The 17,045-nt window shown below is 37.5% G+C and overlaps 1 protein-coding gene across 4 annotated transcripts in view; it reads left to right on the forward strand.

Moving 5' to 3' along the window:
• The window catches only part of ATP13A4 (ATPase 13A4), a 115,871-nt gene that overhangs the window by 56,588 nt on the left and 42,238 nt on the right, over positions 1-17,045 (forward strand). For all 4 annotated transcript variants that reach the window (XM_043473348.1, XM_043473347.1, XM_043473350.1 and 1 more), the window contains 7 exons: positions 454-588; positions 4,789-4,858; positions 7,844-7,978; positions 10,608-10,778; positions 11,626-11,783; positions 12,388-12,576; positions 15,494-15,555. In XM_043473348.1, the coding sequence (XP_043329283.1) occupies positions 454-588; positions 4,789-4,858; positions 7,844-7,978; positions 10,608-10,778; positions 11,626-11,783; positions 12,388-12,576; positions 15,494-15,555 (920 nt within the window). The remainder of the gene's footprint in view (positions 1-453; positions 589-4,788; positions 4,859-7,843; positions 7,979-10,607; positions 10,779-11,625; positions 11,784-12,387; positions 12,577-15,493; positions 15,556-17,045) is intronic.

Here is a 17,045-nt window from a genome sequence, read left to right on the forward strand (position 1 = left end):
CCATGATATTATGTACTCCTCAAAGGACAGTTGTCATGGTCAACATGAGGAAACATGAGATGATACTTTGTAAATTAATAAGGTGCAGTGGTGATTAAAAGTAAGTTGCTCTGGGGCCAGATCATCTGGGTTCAGGTCCTGGTCTATGATACTTGCTGCTCTGTGACGTTGGGCAATTTCTCAGTATCTAAGGCTCTGTTTCTTCATCTTTACCATGGAGATAAGTAATGACTTCTGTTTTAATGAGATAATTATGGGAATTAAATGAGTAAATTCAGGTCAAGTTGCTTAGTGCACTATCTGGCACATGGTAATTGCTGCATAAATAGAATAAGAATATTCTATGGGATGATTTGTGTTGTGGAAATGATTATGATAACAAAAAAGTCAATGAATAGCCAATGTAAAGCCTAAATATCTCCTTTGTCTTCCTGTTTTTATGTCTGCCAATAGGTTTTAAATCCATTTTATGTATTTCAACTCTTCAGTGTCTGTCTGTGGTTTAGTGAAGACTATAAGGAGTATGCTTTTGCCATCATAATTATGTCCATCATTTCCATCACTTTGACTGTATATGATCTCAGAGAGGTGAGTTTAACCACTAACACTACGGTCTCAAAAAGGAAGAATTCTGACTTTGTTGAAATTTTGTTAGAAAAGAGTATAACGGGGAAATAGTCATTGCCCACCATGTGTGTGCTCAGTCGTGTCTGTTTTGTGACCCCATGGACTTTGTAGCCCACCAGGCTCCTGGTCCATGGGATTTTCCAGTCAAGAATACAGGAGTATGTTGCCATTCCTTTCTCCAGGGGATAGTCCCAACCCAGGGATCAAACCCAGGTGTCTTGCACTGCAGGCAGATACTTAACTGCTGAGCCACCTGGAAGAAGTCACTGCTCACCTCATAACAAATGAGACCACATGTGTAAATATCTAGCACATTTGCTGATGCTCAACAAGTACTAGTTCTTCCCATTCCTTCACATCTCAATCCCTAACCTTTCAAGTTATTTTTACCCTTTGTTTAGTTTATTAAGTTTTCCTAGAATATGTGTATATTTATGAATTAAAAATAAGTGAAAATATATATACAGAATACTGATGGATCTTAAAGATGGTGGAGGTAGAGGAGTCTTTAATGTTTAATAGGGATTTCTGTGGCTTAGTCAGTAAAGTATTTGCCTGCAATGCAGGAGACTGGGCTGGGTCAGGAAGATCCCCTGAAAAGGAAATGGCAACCATCTCCAGTATTCTTGCCTGGGAAATCCCATGGGCAGAGCAGCCTGGTGGGCTACAGTCCATGGGGTCTCAAAGAGATGGACATGACTTGGTGACTAAACCATCGCCACCAAGGAATGTTTAGTATCTTTACCCTTTGTGTTGAGTTGGTACTCATTTGTCAACACCCCAATCCAACTCTTGGTTTTCCTTATACCTGTACCAGGGGATCCAGGTGCTGTTGGGAAAAATATCACACAGTACAGGTTGCTTGACTGTGTTATAAATCCATGAATATTGATCTCATCTGGGCAAGCTTTCTATATGTCTCTAGTCAACATGCTCTCCAATTCTCTGAAATTAAAGTTTCAGACCAAACCTTCATTCAAGTTTGTAAGATGCCTAACTATTCACATTCTACCTTTCCTCTAACTCAGCTAATATTCTGTTTCATTGCTTTTTTCACAAAGATGAAAACCATAAGACAGGAATTTCAAGACAGCATTTAAACAAGCTCATGTTTCTCCATCAGCACTTAAACATGCTCAAGTATTTCCCAACTTAAAAAAAGAAAAAGAAACAAATGAAAAAATCCTTTTTTTTGACCGTACCTCAGACTTAAGCTATGACTCCCTCTTTTCTCCCTTCGAAGCAAAACTAACTGAGCTCATTTTGCTTCTTTCATCATTTACTCATCTTCTCTCATGTCTCACCCATACTGAGCTGGCTTCCTCTCTTGTGATTCCATTCAAACAACTATTGTTGAGGTCACCACCTATAACCCTAAAATAACTTTAAAATTAAAGGACAATACTTTTCTTTAAATTAGGTGGTGTTGTTGTTTCTTAACAGAAGGAATAACATATGAATGTAATAAAAGAATTCATACAGAACAAAACTGTAAATGAGGAGCAAATACTCCTCCTACCTTAGTTCTTTCAGTGTTTGGGTCTCCTTTTAAGAGGCATTCACTGGGACCAGATGCTTTACATACTTCTAGCACTGTTAAACACATATGCATTAATTTGTTTTGCGCAAATGGAAGTGTATTATATATACTGTTATACCCTTGTAATTTTCACCTATTTTAAATATCTTTCACCTAATATGTCTTAAATATCTTTCCATATCTGCACAAATATACTTTCTCTAAATGTATCATAATTTTGAAGCCAGTCATATTGGTGGATATTTAGATTATTCCTAGTTTTTTGCTGGTAAAACACTGATACATTGAGGATATTTGCACATATATGTTTTCACACATCAATGTATATGTGTGTTTACAAATATGTATAAATCACAAATATGTGTAATTTATATCACATATAAATGTATGTATAATGTATCTGTTGATAAGGAGATATGGATTTTCTATATTTGAAACTAGAACTACTTAATCATAAGCTGTATATTATTTTAGTAGACATTGTTGCTGCTGCTACTGCTAAGTCACTTCAGTCATGTCTGACTCTGTGTGACCCCATCCCTGGGATTCTCCAGGCGAGAACACTGAAGTGGGTTGCCATTTCCTTCTCCAATGCATAAAAGTGAAAAGTTAAAGTGAAGTCACTCAGTCATATCTGACTCTTCGTGACCCCATGGACTGCAGCCTACCTGGCTCCTCCGTCCATGGGATTTTCCAGGCAAGAGTACTGGAGTGGGGTGCCATCGTCTACTCTGAGTAGACATTGTTAAATGTGTCTTAGACAAGTAATACTAATATTCCCCCAAGAGTAGATGAGTGTTTTCCTCATTTTTGCCACTATAAGTGAAAATAGAATTCTTCAACTTTAATAGCATGTTTTCCATTGACAGTCGAGCTTTTTTTTTGTTTTAAGATGTTTGTTTTTCTTTTGCTGTGAACTGTATTCATGTCCCTCATTAATTTTTATTGGGTGGCTGGTCATTAGTTTGCAGATTTTATGATTCCCTTCCGACAGTGAATTCTTTTTCCAAAGTGTAGATTTCACTAAACCTTTCAGTTGCATTTGACTCTGTTAACTACTGACAACACACTCTCCACTTCTCTAGATGTTCTTCCATTCTCCCCCCACCCCCGCCAGCCCCCCCCCACCTCTCTTTTTTTTTTATTTTTGGCTGCTCCTTTCAGTGTGAGGAACTTCCTTGACCAGGGATTGAACCTGTGCCTCCTGCAGTGAAAGTGAGGAGTCTGAATGACTAGACCACCAGGGAAGTCTCTTTTTATAGTTCATCCTCCTCTACCTGGCTTTTCAAAATACGGATGTCTCAAAACCAAAACAATATGAAAATGTTTACCACTTAAAGGCTTCCGCTTCCCCCATCCCTCCACTTGTGCAACCTCTTTTATTAGCTTCTTGTGTTTCTTCCAAAAATTTTTTTGGAATATACATATATTTTGTTTTTCTTTCCTAGGTAAGAGGGAGCATAATTACATTATTTTCTACCTAGCTTTATTGCTATTATTAATAATGGTGTCTTGATGGTCTTTTCATGAGAGTACAACTGGGTCTTCACTATTCTTATATTGTATACTAATGAATTCTGAAAGCATATGCTAATGACTTTCAAATTTATGTATATATTTCCAGTCCAAATATCTCTTTTGAATTTGAAACTCATAGTTCAACAACCTATTTGTTTCAATGTCACTAAGATTTCTATTGGTTCATTAGCTATAAATGCTTCAAAAATGCTTTACTTTTTCCATTTTATTGTTGATCATAGAGATATATTTATGTGTGTGATTATTTGATTAAATGTATTTGCCCAGTAGGTTGTAAATTTCTTGATGGTAAGAATCATTTCTCCTTTGTTGACCATTCTACTGCTATCTCTTAGCATAAAGATTATTCAATAAATGTGGAATGACTGTATAAATAAATAAAATAATAGATTAATAACAGAAAACTTATTCACCTTATATTATTCTGTTGACTATTCTTAGGACATATTAATCAAATCTGTACACGATTTGAAGCTAGGAGATTGAAGGAGTGTCTTAAATAACAAAATCAGGAAAAAAAATGAAAAGATCAAATGATTGGGACTTTTTAATCCCCAGAACCATGTGAAAGGTCTTTCACACAATAGTTTCTTAATAAATGTGAAATCAAATATAATTACATTACTATTTTTGTCTGCTCTTATTTATTCACAGTCAATGTCCCATATATCTTATATATTAAAGTATATAAAATACTATGAGGAAAGAACAGGAACCATTAAACTCCTTATGAAGTTAAATTAGGAACTCTGCTGTAGGATGACCCAAAGCTGAAATAATGCTTGGTTCTTGAAGCTATTTAGGTATAAACATAAATCTTGAATGATCAAAGTTCTTTTGAGTGGGCAGAGCATGCTGGGAAATTTCTTTCTACTAAGCAACACATGTTTCTTATCACTGGATGAAGACCACCATAAGTTGGATGCTTTTTCAGTTGAGTAGCAGGCTACTTAGTCTTGTTTATAAAGAGTACATTCAGTTGGCTCCATCTTTAAAGAAGGCTGACACTTTACTGGCTATTATTTGGGCCCTATCCTAAAATAGAAAAGGCTTTTTTCCTATTGTCTGTTCTTCTTTTTCAGCAATCTGTAAAGCTCCACCGTTTAGTTGAAGCACATAATAACATTACAGTCTCTATATATGGGAAAAATGGTAAGTCACTTCATTTTAGATCTATGTGTTGTCCATAAGAAATCAGAAAGGGATTTAAATTTTTATTACTGATTGTTCCTACTACTCTCATTTTCATATGTCTGTTTTGCTGTGCAATTACTTAAAGGGCTGAGGAACTTGACATTTTTTTTCACTTTAAAAAATGTGGAGTAAAATTGACATACCATAAACTAAACATATTAATATTTAAATTGTACAATTTGGTAGCTTTGGACATTGTACTTCCTCATGAACTATCACCACAGTAAAGATAATGACTGTCCATCACCTCTAAAAGTTGCCTCGTGCCTGTTTGTAATATTCCCTCTCAACTTCTTAGTGTGCATCCCCACCCTCAAGCAACCACTTTGCATGTTCAGGATATTTTATAAATGGTACTGCACAGTATGCAATTTTGTTTTGTAAAGTATCATTCAGTTTAGTTGTTCAGTCATGTCCAACTCTTTGTGACCCCATGAACTACAGCACTCCAGGCTTTCCTTTCCATCATCAACTTTTAAAGTATATCTTGGGTTGAATTTTGCAGAGAACCAAGTTCATAATAATTTTGAAGTTCATCCATTTTTTTAAACAACATCAATAGCTTATTCTTATTTATAAGTGAATTCCATTGTCCAGGTAGACCAGTTAGTGAATCCATTTAGTTGTTGATGGAAATTTGAGTTATTTCCACTTTGGGACTATTACAAATAATTCTGCTTGAATGTTTGGATTCAATTCTTTCTATGGACATGCACTTTCATTTCTTATGGGAAAATACCTGACTGTAGAATGATTGAATCATATGACAAATAAATATTTAACTTTTAAAGAAACTGCAGAACTGTTTTCAGAAGTGGTTGTGCCATTGTGCATTCCCACCACCAGTGTGTAAGAGTTCCAGTTGCTTCATTTTCTTGCCATTACTCAGTATGGTCAGTCTTTTTCATTTTAATCACTTCAATAGATGAGTGGTAGTATCTCATTGTTGTTTTAATTTGCATTTTCCTAATGACTAATGGCATTGAGCACATTTTCAAGTGCTTATTTGGTACTTTTATATCGTTGGTGAAGTGTCCATTCAAATCTTTTTATTAGACTGTTTTCTTATTATTAAATTGTGAGAGTTCTTTCTACATTCTGGATGCAAGTCTTTTTTCAGATATAATTTGCAAGTATTTAATCTCAGTATGTAACTTATCTTTTCATTCCCTTCATAGTGTCTTAAAAGGGTAGATGTTTTTTACTTTTGTTAAAGTCTAGTTTGTTGATCTTTTCTTTAGTGGATCACGTTTTTGTGTCATCTAAGACATCTTTGCCTAATTTAAGGTCATCAAGACTTTCCACGATGTCTTCTAGAGGTATAATAGTTTTAAGTTTTACATTTAGGTCTCTACTTTATTTTGAGGGTTGCTTTTGGATTGAAGTTCAGTTTTTGCAAACAGATATCCAAAATGTCCTCATGTCATACATTGAAAAGGCAGTCCTTTCTTCACTAAATTGTCTTTGCACTTCTGTCAAAAATCAGTTTCCTGTACCTGAATGGATCTATCTGGACTCCTTATCCTATTCATCCTATTCTACTATTCTACTATTTACCTGTCTTTATATTAATTCCACATAATGTGACTGTATAAGTCTTAGAATAATATCAGTCCTCCAACTTTGTTCTCTTTCAGAATTGTTTTGGCAATATAGGGCTGTTTGCATTTCCATATGATTCTTAGAATCAGCTTGCCAATTTCTACCAAAAAAAACACAAAAAACCATGCTAAAAGTTTAACTGAGATTGTGTTGAATCTTTAGGTCAATTGGTGAAAAATTGGTATGTTAACAAATCTGGGTCTTATGACCTATGGACATGCTATCTCTCCATTTAATCTTCTTTGATTTTTCTCAGTCATGTCTTATAGTTCTCAGTGTGGAGCCTTTTACATTCTTTTTCATTATTGGATTTTCACTGCTCACAACCCCTCTCAGAGAACAGAATTAGAGAAACTACATATAGAAAAAGGCAAGCAAATATATTTGCATATATTCTTATATACACACACATGCACATCTGTGTTATTTTACCATCTATCTGTTGAAAATCATCCATTTACACTATCATTTCCAATTCCAGTCCAGTACCACAAAGTTCATTCTGATTTTATTTCTGTTTCTTATAACTTCCTTTCTTCAGTGAGAAACCTGTCTCTCTTCAGCCTCATTATATCAACTTATAGTATCAATCCTGCCTTTCTCACCCTGGCTGAACTCCAATATCTCAAACCAGACCACTGCCACTATGGGGATCTTATCTCCCTCCTTGGGCTCTGACACTGCACCCAGCCACGTAAGCACCCACTCATCCAGTTAAGGCTTCACCATGTGGAATGGTCTACCACCCCTATCCCCCTTTACCAGCCCCCTGCATGGATGTCTGTCTTGCTTAATTGCTTGTAGCTTTGGGACTGAATAAGGAAAGTAAGAAATAAAGAAAGGTCAGAAAGAAGGACAGAAGGCAGAAAGGAAGGATATATTTTTCAATTTTATTACTATGAATAAGAGTAAATATCTTTTCAAACACCATGCCACTTGTAGTATGTATGTGTGTGTCTGTTTGCATGTGAATTACATGGTAACATATCCAGCAATTTTGCTATACAGTCATTTGCTTTACATCTCTTTTTTTCTCAAACTCTTTTTTTATTAGTAATATTAATCTTTTGTCTGCAATATAAATTTCAAACATGTTCTCTGAATTTGTCAGTTTTTTCTCTGCCTATTTATTTTTTATTGCCACACAAAGGTCTTTATTTTATGTAATACAATGTATTACCTTTTCTCTTATTGTTTGCAGATTTAGAGTCAATGTTATGGAATTGCTTCCTTTTCATATATACTTTGGTTGCATTTTCATTGATTTCCAATTTAGATAGATGTTGGACTGTGTTTTTGTGGGAAAAAACCTGACTCAACTTGGTTTCCTCACACTTTCAGCTGGAGTCCAGGAGCTAGAATCACGCTTCCTGGTACCTGGAGATCTATTAATTCTGATGGGGAACAAAGTGCAAATGCCCTGTGATGCCATTCTGATTGATGGCAGCTGTGTGGTGAATGAAGGCATGCTGACAGGTACAGTTCTATCTCCTCACATACAGCCTCTGCTGGTTCTCCCAGGTTTCTCCTGAATGATAATACAGAGCATGCAGCTGCTATGGGGCCTTCCTACTCTCACAAATCTTACTAATAGTCCTGCACTGGACAGACCTGAGAGTTCAAATTAAAGCTGATTTCTATATGCTAGGTTTGATAGCAGTCCTAACTTTTTGAGTGTTTAGCATTTCTTTCCTGCAAAAAGATTATTGCAATCCTGTCATTTTAAAGATTTAAAGAAATTTAAAGGTCATTTGATGTTTCAGAATCACCTGTGGCTTTCAAGTTTAGTGTTTTTCTATAAAATGTATCTTCAGATAAACACAGATGGTTTGAAAACCATTAATGACATCCTGAAACACCCTTCCTGCCCCAGGTCAAGTTCAAGCTTTTTCTAGCTTGGTTTGAAAAATGTTGAAAAGTAGTTGATGCAGGATTTGCCAAAACTGCTACCTTGAAAATGCACACTGGATATTTTTGAATAATTGTGTTTCATTTTTACTTTTCATTGTTATTTATTATAATTTTAAATGAATAAATATTTATTTATTTGGCTTTACTGGGTCTTAGTTGTGGCACATGGGATGTTTTGTTGGGTCTTGCTGGATCTTTCTTTGTGGCACATGGTCTTAGTTGCCCCAGGCATGTAGGACCTTAATTCCCCAACCATTGATTGTACCCACATCACCTGCATTATAAAGTGGATTCTTAACCACTGAACCACCAGGGAAGTCCCTGGATTTCATTTTTCAGTTGCATGCTGGAGTTGGGAGAGATATCATATCAGGGATATGGGAGCTGAGGTTCAGAGAGAAGGTCTTGCTCAAGGTCACAGTGCTTTGAGTTCTCACTCACATATGCACTTATGAGGAGATGTTACAGCCTTTCTGTAAGAATCACAAACTCTTTTTCAGAGATGGAATTGGAGGCTGTAAATATATTGATGTACTGTGATTCCCATTAAAGTCCAAATCAAACCATTTCTCCTGGCGGACCGGGAAGGCGTGAAATGCAGACAGCAGCACACAGTCCCCTCCTGTGTGAACTTACAAAAAAAAAACAAAAACGATGTGACAGGTCAGGTTTCTTTTTCTAAGGAATCCATAGATTTGATAAAAACCCCTTTGTGCTGGGACATTTATAATACCGAATATCATTCTCCTAATGAAAGCAGCTCTAGTATACTGGGACAAAGCCCTGACTTTATATTATCCTTTCTGTGAATGGAGGTAGAGAATTTTAACGAGCTTTCTCAGAACAGGCCCTATTATTTACTTTCACAATTCATTCACCACCTTGTATCAGCACTTCAATCCACTGAAATCTGCCCTGCCCAGTACACTGGTGAACGTCACTAAAGTTTCAATTGGTGAATCCAATGGATTCTTTAAATTTCTCATCTTTTTAGCCGACCTGCTGCATTTGACTATTCTGACCACCTCTTCCTTCTGAAAACCCTTCTCTCTAACCTTCCCAGATAGCACTGTCTCTTCCTGAATAATACTCTTCAGTGTCCCGTGTGGCTGCACTTCCTCCACCTCTTCGATTTCTGAAGCTGTTCAGGATTCTTTGATTTTTTCTGTTTTCATCTTTCACGTGATCCCTAAATAATCTTGTCTCTTCCCATAGCTGTAATTATTGTCTATAGGGTGATGTAATGTGACTAAATATCTCCAGTTGAGACCTCTCCCCTGAGCTCAGGACCCGAATAAATATCTAACTGCCTACAGAGCAACTCACTGTGGTCCTTCCACAAGTCATCTTTAACTCAGAGACCAAAAGACAATTCCTCCTTCCTTCTATAAGGATTCCAACAATCTTTATGTTAATATTTAATACCCACCCTCTGCTCATTCTTTCAAGTCAGAAACCAGGAAGCCACTTAAAATTCCTCTGTTGCTATGATCTACCAATATAAAAATCTCCCCAAGTTTTGTAGCTGCTCACTTTCTTATTTCTCAAAACCAGTGCTTCTTTCCTACTCCTACTGTCAGCTGCCATAGCTCAGACCTTGTCTTCTTGAACTGGGTCCCTTGCAATGGTTTCCCAACTGTATGAGTGTGCAACCTCATTAGTCTTCCAATTCATTCCCTGTGTTGAAGACAGAATACACTGTCTTGTACGTAAACGTGATGGTACGCTCCTGAATCAAACAACGAAATACCTCCCTATTTCTCTCCTGCCACCAGTGTCTATAGAAAAACATTTAAACACTCAAGTGTGTGTATGCAGGGGCCTCCGAGCTTTGGCTCCTACATAGCTCTCATGACCTCTTACTCCCCAGACCCTGCATTCTAGAATGCACAACTGCTATTCCCTAAATGGTTGTTTCCAATCTATTTCAGCATCCCTGTCTGATTTTATAAGACTTAGAGTATTTCTAACACGACATTATACTTAATTTTTTTTTTATGGCTGTCTCCCTCTCTGAACTACAAACTTCTCAAACACAAGAGCTATGTTTCTCCTTATATCGTCTATACCAAAGGTTGTTCCTGCTACGTGACAAGCTCACAAAAAATGCCTGGCATGTGATGGGTTGGTGAATGCATGATTTAAATGAATGAAGGTCTCCCACCTCACAAACTGAGATGCTTGTTTTCTGTAGGAGAAAGCATTCCAGTCACTAAAACTCCATTACCTAAGATGGAAGGCTCGGTGCCCTGGAGAAGACAGGGTGAAGGAGAGTACAAGCGGCATGTCCTCTTCTGTGGGACGGAGGTTATCCAGGCCAAGGGCGCCCGCTCCAGCACCGCGAAAGCAGTGGTACTGCAGACAGGTTAGTTAGCATCGCCTGCATTTTATTATCTCATGAAATATTTTCACTCTGTTTATCTAGTACTTTAAATGAATTAGGTAAGGATGAGTCTTTAGGTGACAAACCCCATATATGTAAATAAAGATATTTAAAATGTGAATTTAACTATGGCATATACCTTTTAGTAAGAACAATAACACTGGTGACAATAAGCACTATTCACGTGCTTTGTAATTTATAAACTATTTCCACATATCAAATTAGTGGTACAAAGATGCCTCACTTTGTACATGGATAGGCTGGAGCAGGCACAATTCAGGTAAAGTTTTTCTTAAAAAAATCAAACAGCCAGTCGCTGACAGAGCAGGACCTAGAGCTTAGGTTTTCAAACCCAAAGAACAAATCCCACGTTTTTTCCATGCAGGACTAGAAATTGAAAACTTGATGATAAAAAGTATTAGAAGTTGAATCCATCTGTATTTACTGGACCATTTAAATTCAAGTATTCTGTGTGTGTGTGTGTGCACATACACATGTGTATATGTGTGCACACTTACAGATCCTTTCCTTAAAAGGAAGCTATATTTGGAAAAGCTGTGCTCTGCCCCCATAGGGTGCTTTACTATCTCTGGGATGCACTGAAATTAGAAATATAAGGAAGGTAAGCCAGAGGGGAATAGGCTTTGAAAGAGCTAGGATGTATTCATTCTAGCATTTAAGTATTTTGCCAATCATCCTTTAATTGTGTTTGGGCTTAAGCACTGTTTAAGTTTCTCTAGAGGAAGCAAAGGCCCTGTTGAGGATTAGAAGGGCAGTAGCAGAAGGATTTGTCATCCTGAGAGCGTGAGGTGTGTGTTTACTGCTTCAGGATTCAACACTGCAAAGGGAGACCTCGTGAGATCCATTCTCTACCCCAAGCCAATGAATTTTAAGCTCTACAGGGACGCCATCAGGTTCCTCCTGTGCCTCGTAGGGACAGCCACCATTGGGATGATCTACACTTTGTGCGTCTATGTGCTCAGTGGGGTAAGCTGCGTTTATTCTTTTCCTACAGTGCACGTACATTCACTTATATAATGTCTCTTATTCGCCTGTTGACCTTAATCTAAGGGGTGGTTTTCAAATCTGGGAAAACAAAGCCAAATGCTGAAACCTGCCTATATGTTCCGAGATCCCCAATATAAGCATTTGATCACCAAGCTCCATAACAGCCATCGGATCTAGTGGGATAAAATACTGTGTTTATAGAAATAGTAACATGCCTTTACTCTTAGATTTTGCCTTACTCTCTTTTCATCTTCAATTTGAGAATATGTTTATTCCAATAATGCAGTATTTTATAGCTGTTAAATGAGGAATTTTAAATAAAAACGTGTTGATAAGATCATGGCAAACTGGTACATTGTTGTCTGCTGGTAGCAGTATGAATTGTTACAGACTTTTTCATTACATTTTGGCAAAATATAGAGAGAGCTAATAAATGTGTTCATTCTCTTTAAACCACATTTGGCCAGCTCATATAATTTCTAGAACTCTGACCCAAAATAGAAAACAAAGAGGAGGGAAAGAGTCATATGCATTAAAATGTTCACAATTGATTTATCTGTAATAGCTAACTTTGTCCTCCCAGGAAACTCCCGGGGAGGTAGTGAAGAAAGCCCTTGATGTCATCACAATTGCAGTTCCTCCTGCTCTGCCTGCTGCTCTGACCACAGGCATTATGTATGCCCAGAGGAGGCTCAAGAAGAGAGGCATCTTCTGCATTAGCCCCCAGAGGATCAACGTATGTGGACAATTAAACCTGGTCTGCTTTGACAAGGTATGTGTGTTTCATCATCGCCCTCAGCGGTGTTTTTATCATCATTGTCATCATGCACAGGTGCTTTACATTCTTGTGAGGCAGGAAACTTTGGATGTGGGTACTGGGTACCTGATTTCATTTTATCTCTGATTGGATATGTCATCCAGGACAGATACATCTCTTGATCTCAGATTCTAGGGTTTAGAGAAAGGAGAGTAGGGACTGAGTAAGTGAAACTTTTAGGGTTCTTCCAGCTCCAATATCCTATGAATCACAATGAATTAAAGTAACATTCTGTCCCTCTATAGTCAAAACCGTCATACAAAATTTAAACCTTTTACTATGGTTACTACTGTATCCCTAATGCTAGGATTATTGCCTGGCGTATAGTCAGTGTTCAATAAATATTCATTCAATTAATGAATGAATAAAAAAGAAAACGTTTATTTAGCTGTCTCTTACTATGAGACTGGGTTAAAATAAATCCCCAGGAAATCTTTCTTTTCTATAGTTTTCCATCTGCAGTAAATTGCTTAAAATAATCCTTGATCCCATACCAGTTACTCCCAACCAGCCTCTTATTCTGCCTTCTCCTGAATATGTTCTTTTCATCTGTATACACATGCTGGTATGAAGGTGGGAGCTATAGGAGGGTAAAATGGAAATGAAGGGCTGTTTTGTACCTGTGTCTTAATTTATAAAGGTGACTTAAGTGGCTGCTGGCAGAAAATGCCATTGAAAAATGCATTTAATGTTACAGTTCCCCGACAGAAGAGGTGTGTCCTACAGGCAGGGCCAGAGATGGTGTGCCAGATTTTGATCAGGAAGGAAAGGAGGTTTGAGGGGAGTGCTCAGGTTATGGCCTTTATGAAGGAGTTTCTGCAGGAAAGACAAGACAGGCAGGGTACATAGATGACAACTAGCTATTTGGAATGATTTTAATGGGTTTTGGTCTATAGTACTGATCTCTAGTTGTCTAGTAGCTGGCCCTGGGGTGCACTTTCCAGGGGAGTGTGGCCAGATAGAGCAGGTGTGACTCCTGACTGGTTAGTTTGCGTATCAAAGGCATGTTCTTGGCTGAGACCCTGGCTATCTCTAAGAACTGGCTAGCTCCAAGGAGGCAGTCTCTCCATCAGAAGGGTTTCCTAAATTAAAATTGTGGTGGTGAGCATACTGAAATAGAAGTATAATGTTGGCAAAACTTACATAATGTTATTTATAATGTAATGTAAACCACTGTCTTGGCAATTAAAAATAAATTGAAAAAGAGAAAGTCCTTTTGCATGTCAAATGTCCTAATACATACAAGAAATTTTTTAAAGATAAACAATTCGCAGACATTATAGTCATGTGAATGTGGGCATGGAGTCAGGAGAGAACAGAGTGACTTTGATCAGAGCAGAACCTTAGTGATGGGAAAGGGTGTTGTAGACCTGGAATATCTGGCTAAGAAATTTTTATATACATTTTAGATAGGGGAGAGCCATTCATTGAAGGTGTTTTCTTCTTCTGTTTTATTGTTTCCTTCCAGTTACTTATTTTTTATTGTGGCAAAAGATTTTATAACTAAAATTTACCATGCCAACCATTTTTAAGGGGCTGTAAGTGCTTTTGCGTTGCTATGCAGCCATCACCACTATCCATCTCCAGAACTTATTCTCTCTTCCCCAATTGAAACTCCATGCCCATTAAACAGTACTGGGAAGGTCTGGGATAGGAGAGACTTAATGGGATCAGAGCTGTATTTTATAATTACTGGAATATCAGAGAGATCTACAAGGAACAGAAGGTTAATATGGTTCATGCCACTTTGTCAATGTTATTTTGTGATCAAGCTAGCATCACACAGAAGGTCCTATTTCCAGCACCATATTATCCTTGAGCTTGGGAAGGGAAACAGGGGTGGGAAAGATAATTGTGATATGAATTTGAATAAAAAGTAATACTTGAGAACAATTTTCATTATTCTCAACTCTTAACTCTATGCAGACATTACATTCAACACTTTATATTATCTCATTTAATCTTCACAACCACCCTATATGATTATGACCACATTACAGATAAGGACTCTGATGTTTAGGGGACTAAATAATTGACCCAGGTCACACAGCTGGTGTTTTAAGCCAGTCCAAACTCTTCATCACTATACTGCACTAAGAGAAATACTAGCAAACACCTTTTAAACAAGTATATGTCAAAATAGCAAACTATTTCTTTAGAACAGTGAAAAATTATACTTCTATTATTTCTGATGACATACTTTTAACTTTTGCTATAAATGCTGGGACTCACCCATTTTTTTTAAAGTTATTGAAGTATAGTTGATCTACAATGCTGTGTTTAATTTCTGCTGTACGGCAAAGTGACTGAGTTATAAAAATATAATCCTTTTCATATTCTTTTCCATTATGGTTTATCAGAGGGTACTGAATATAGTTCCCTGTGCTATACCGTAGGACCTTCTGTTTATCCATCCTATATATAATAGTTTGCATCTGCTGACCCCAAGCTGCCAATCCATCCCCCCTCACCTCACCTCCGCATTGGCAACCACAAGTGTGTTCTCTATGTCAGTGGACACACACATTTTAGCTCTTAGAGCAGGCTTACCAATGACTCTCCCATCCATTCAGTCTTTCATTAAATTCTCAAAACAGGTCTCTGAAATATGTAGGCAGTAACTGTTTTCTTCCCTTTATCTCTGAGAACACTAAAGTTCAAAGAGATTAAGTGCCGGTTTGTCCCACAACTTGTGTGAGTTCGTCAAAGCTTCCACCCGGGACTCCAGATACCCATCTGACTGTGTCCCTCCTCGAAGTGCTGACCTTGACCATGGGCTTTCGACATACATTTTCCTGTTAAAGCATAACTTATTGGTGTCACTATGGGCTGCTGAATCTTCAGAGTAAAGTGAGCTCTTGTTTCTGTTTAGACAGGCACCTTAACAAGGGATGGCTTGGATCTCTGGGGAGTCATGCCCTGTGATGGGAATAGGTGAGTACTCGGGACCAAATGCATTATCATTTCCTTTTTCCCAGTTTTTTCCTGAACACTAATAAAGAAAAGATTCTGGCATTGGCTTTGGTGAGCAGTGATTGCCAGAGTGATTGCCAAACTTCATTTTTCTTCACTATTTCCAAATTCACTAAAACGTGCATCCTCCCTCCACCCCTGTCCCAGCCCCAGGATACTCACAGAACCCAGGAAATGAAGGGCAAGTTTCGACACTGCATTCATCTTGCTAACATGTGATTGGCTATCAGCATATTAGTCAGGGGCCAGTGTACGTCATTTGGGCAATACCTGGACACTCTCCTTCAAGGAGTTAATGTTCATAGCACAAACTGAAGCCTTTCCATGTGCTAGGAGGACCATGGCCCTGACTTGTAGACACCGAATTTCAGCACGAGGAATATCTGTGGAACTATAGCTAGCGTACTTCATTTTCCTTTATATTCTAGTTCTGGCTTCTGGAAACTCCTCTTTTTCTGGCCAGAAAGGATTCCATTTTGACAATTTTCAACTCAAGGTAGTAAAGATTTATTGCTTGTGCCTCTCCTGGGGCTCTCTCATTTGAGTTTGTTTCACAGCCTCCTTTTTCTTCCCACTACAACTTTCAGTCTCATCTGAACATGAACATTTGAAAAATTCAGGTTTTGAGTTTGTTTGCTTGTTTTTAAATGGAGGAATAGTTGATTTCTTGGTTCAAATGGTAAAGAATCTGCCTGCAATGCAGGAGACCTGGCTTCGATCCCTGGGTTAGGAAAATCCCCTGGAGAAGGAAATGGCAACCCACTCCAGTATTCTTGCCTGGGAAATCCCAAGGACAGAGAAGCCTGGTAGACTATAGTGCATGGGGTCACAAAGAGTCAGACACGACTTAGCAACTCAACAGCAACAATAGTTGATTTCAGGTTTTGTTTTTTTAATGAGAATGTTTCCCTCTCATACTTGCAATGTAAGCATTTTATACATAAAAGGTATATCATGATTCTTCTGCATTATGCGAATGCATGTGACTTATCCATAACTTATTTTAATTATATATATTTAATACATTTTCATATTAATATTCTATTAAGATACAAGTCCATTTCCTGGGTTAAAAAGTTGATTCTGGTGCTTCTAGCCATTTTAGTCTATAGAAGAAGGCTGTTGCAAGTGTTAAAGTTTCTAGTTTTTTTTTTCCTCTCAAAGATAGATTTGGATATATAGCCGGTCTTGTTTATTAGTATTTTTCTGTTCCAGCTTCTATAAAAAGTGTATGCATTTATCCAAACATGTGAGGATTTAGACAGCACTTTTTCTTATTTATTAAATTTGTCCCTAGTGCCATATAGCTCTATAGCTGGCATACACAGTAGATGCACAATAAATGTTTATCTAAAATGTACTAAGTATGTTCTGTCTTTTGAATGCTTTTCTGCTTATTGAATTAGCATCATCTTATTCACTACACTTTTAAAACTTTCTGTTTCTAAAAG

The sequence above is a fragment of the Cervus canadensis genome, chromosome 7 (assembly GCF_019320065.1).
Source record: "Cervus canadensis isolate Bull #8, Minnesota chromosome 7, ASM1932006v1, whole genome shotgun sequence".
Taxonomy (NCBI): Eukaryota; Metazoa; Chordata; class Mammalia; order Artiodactyla; family Cervidae; genus Cervus; species Cervus canadensis.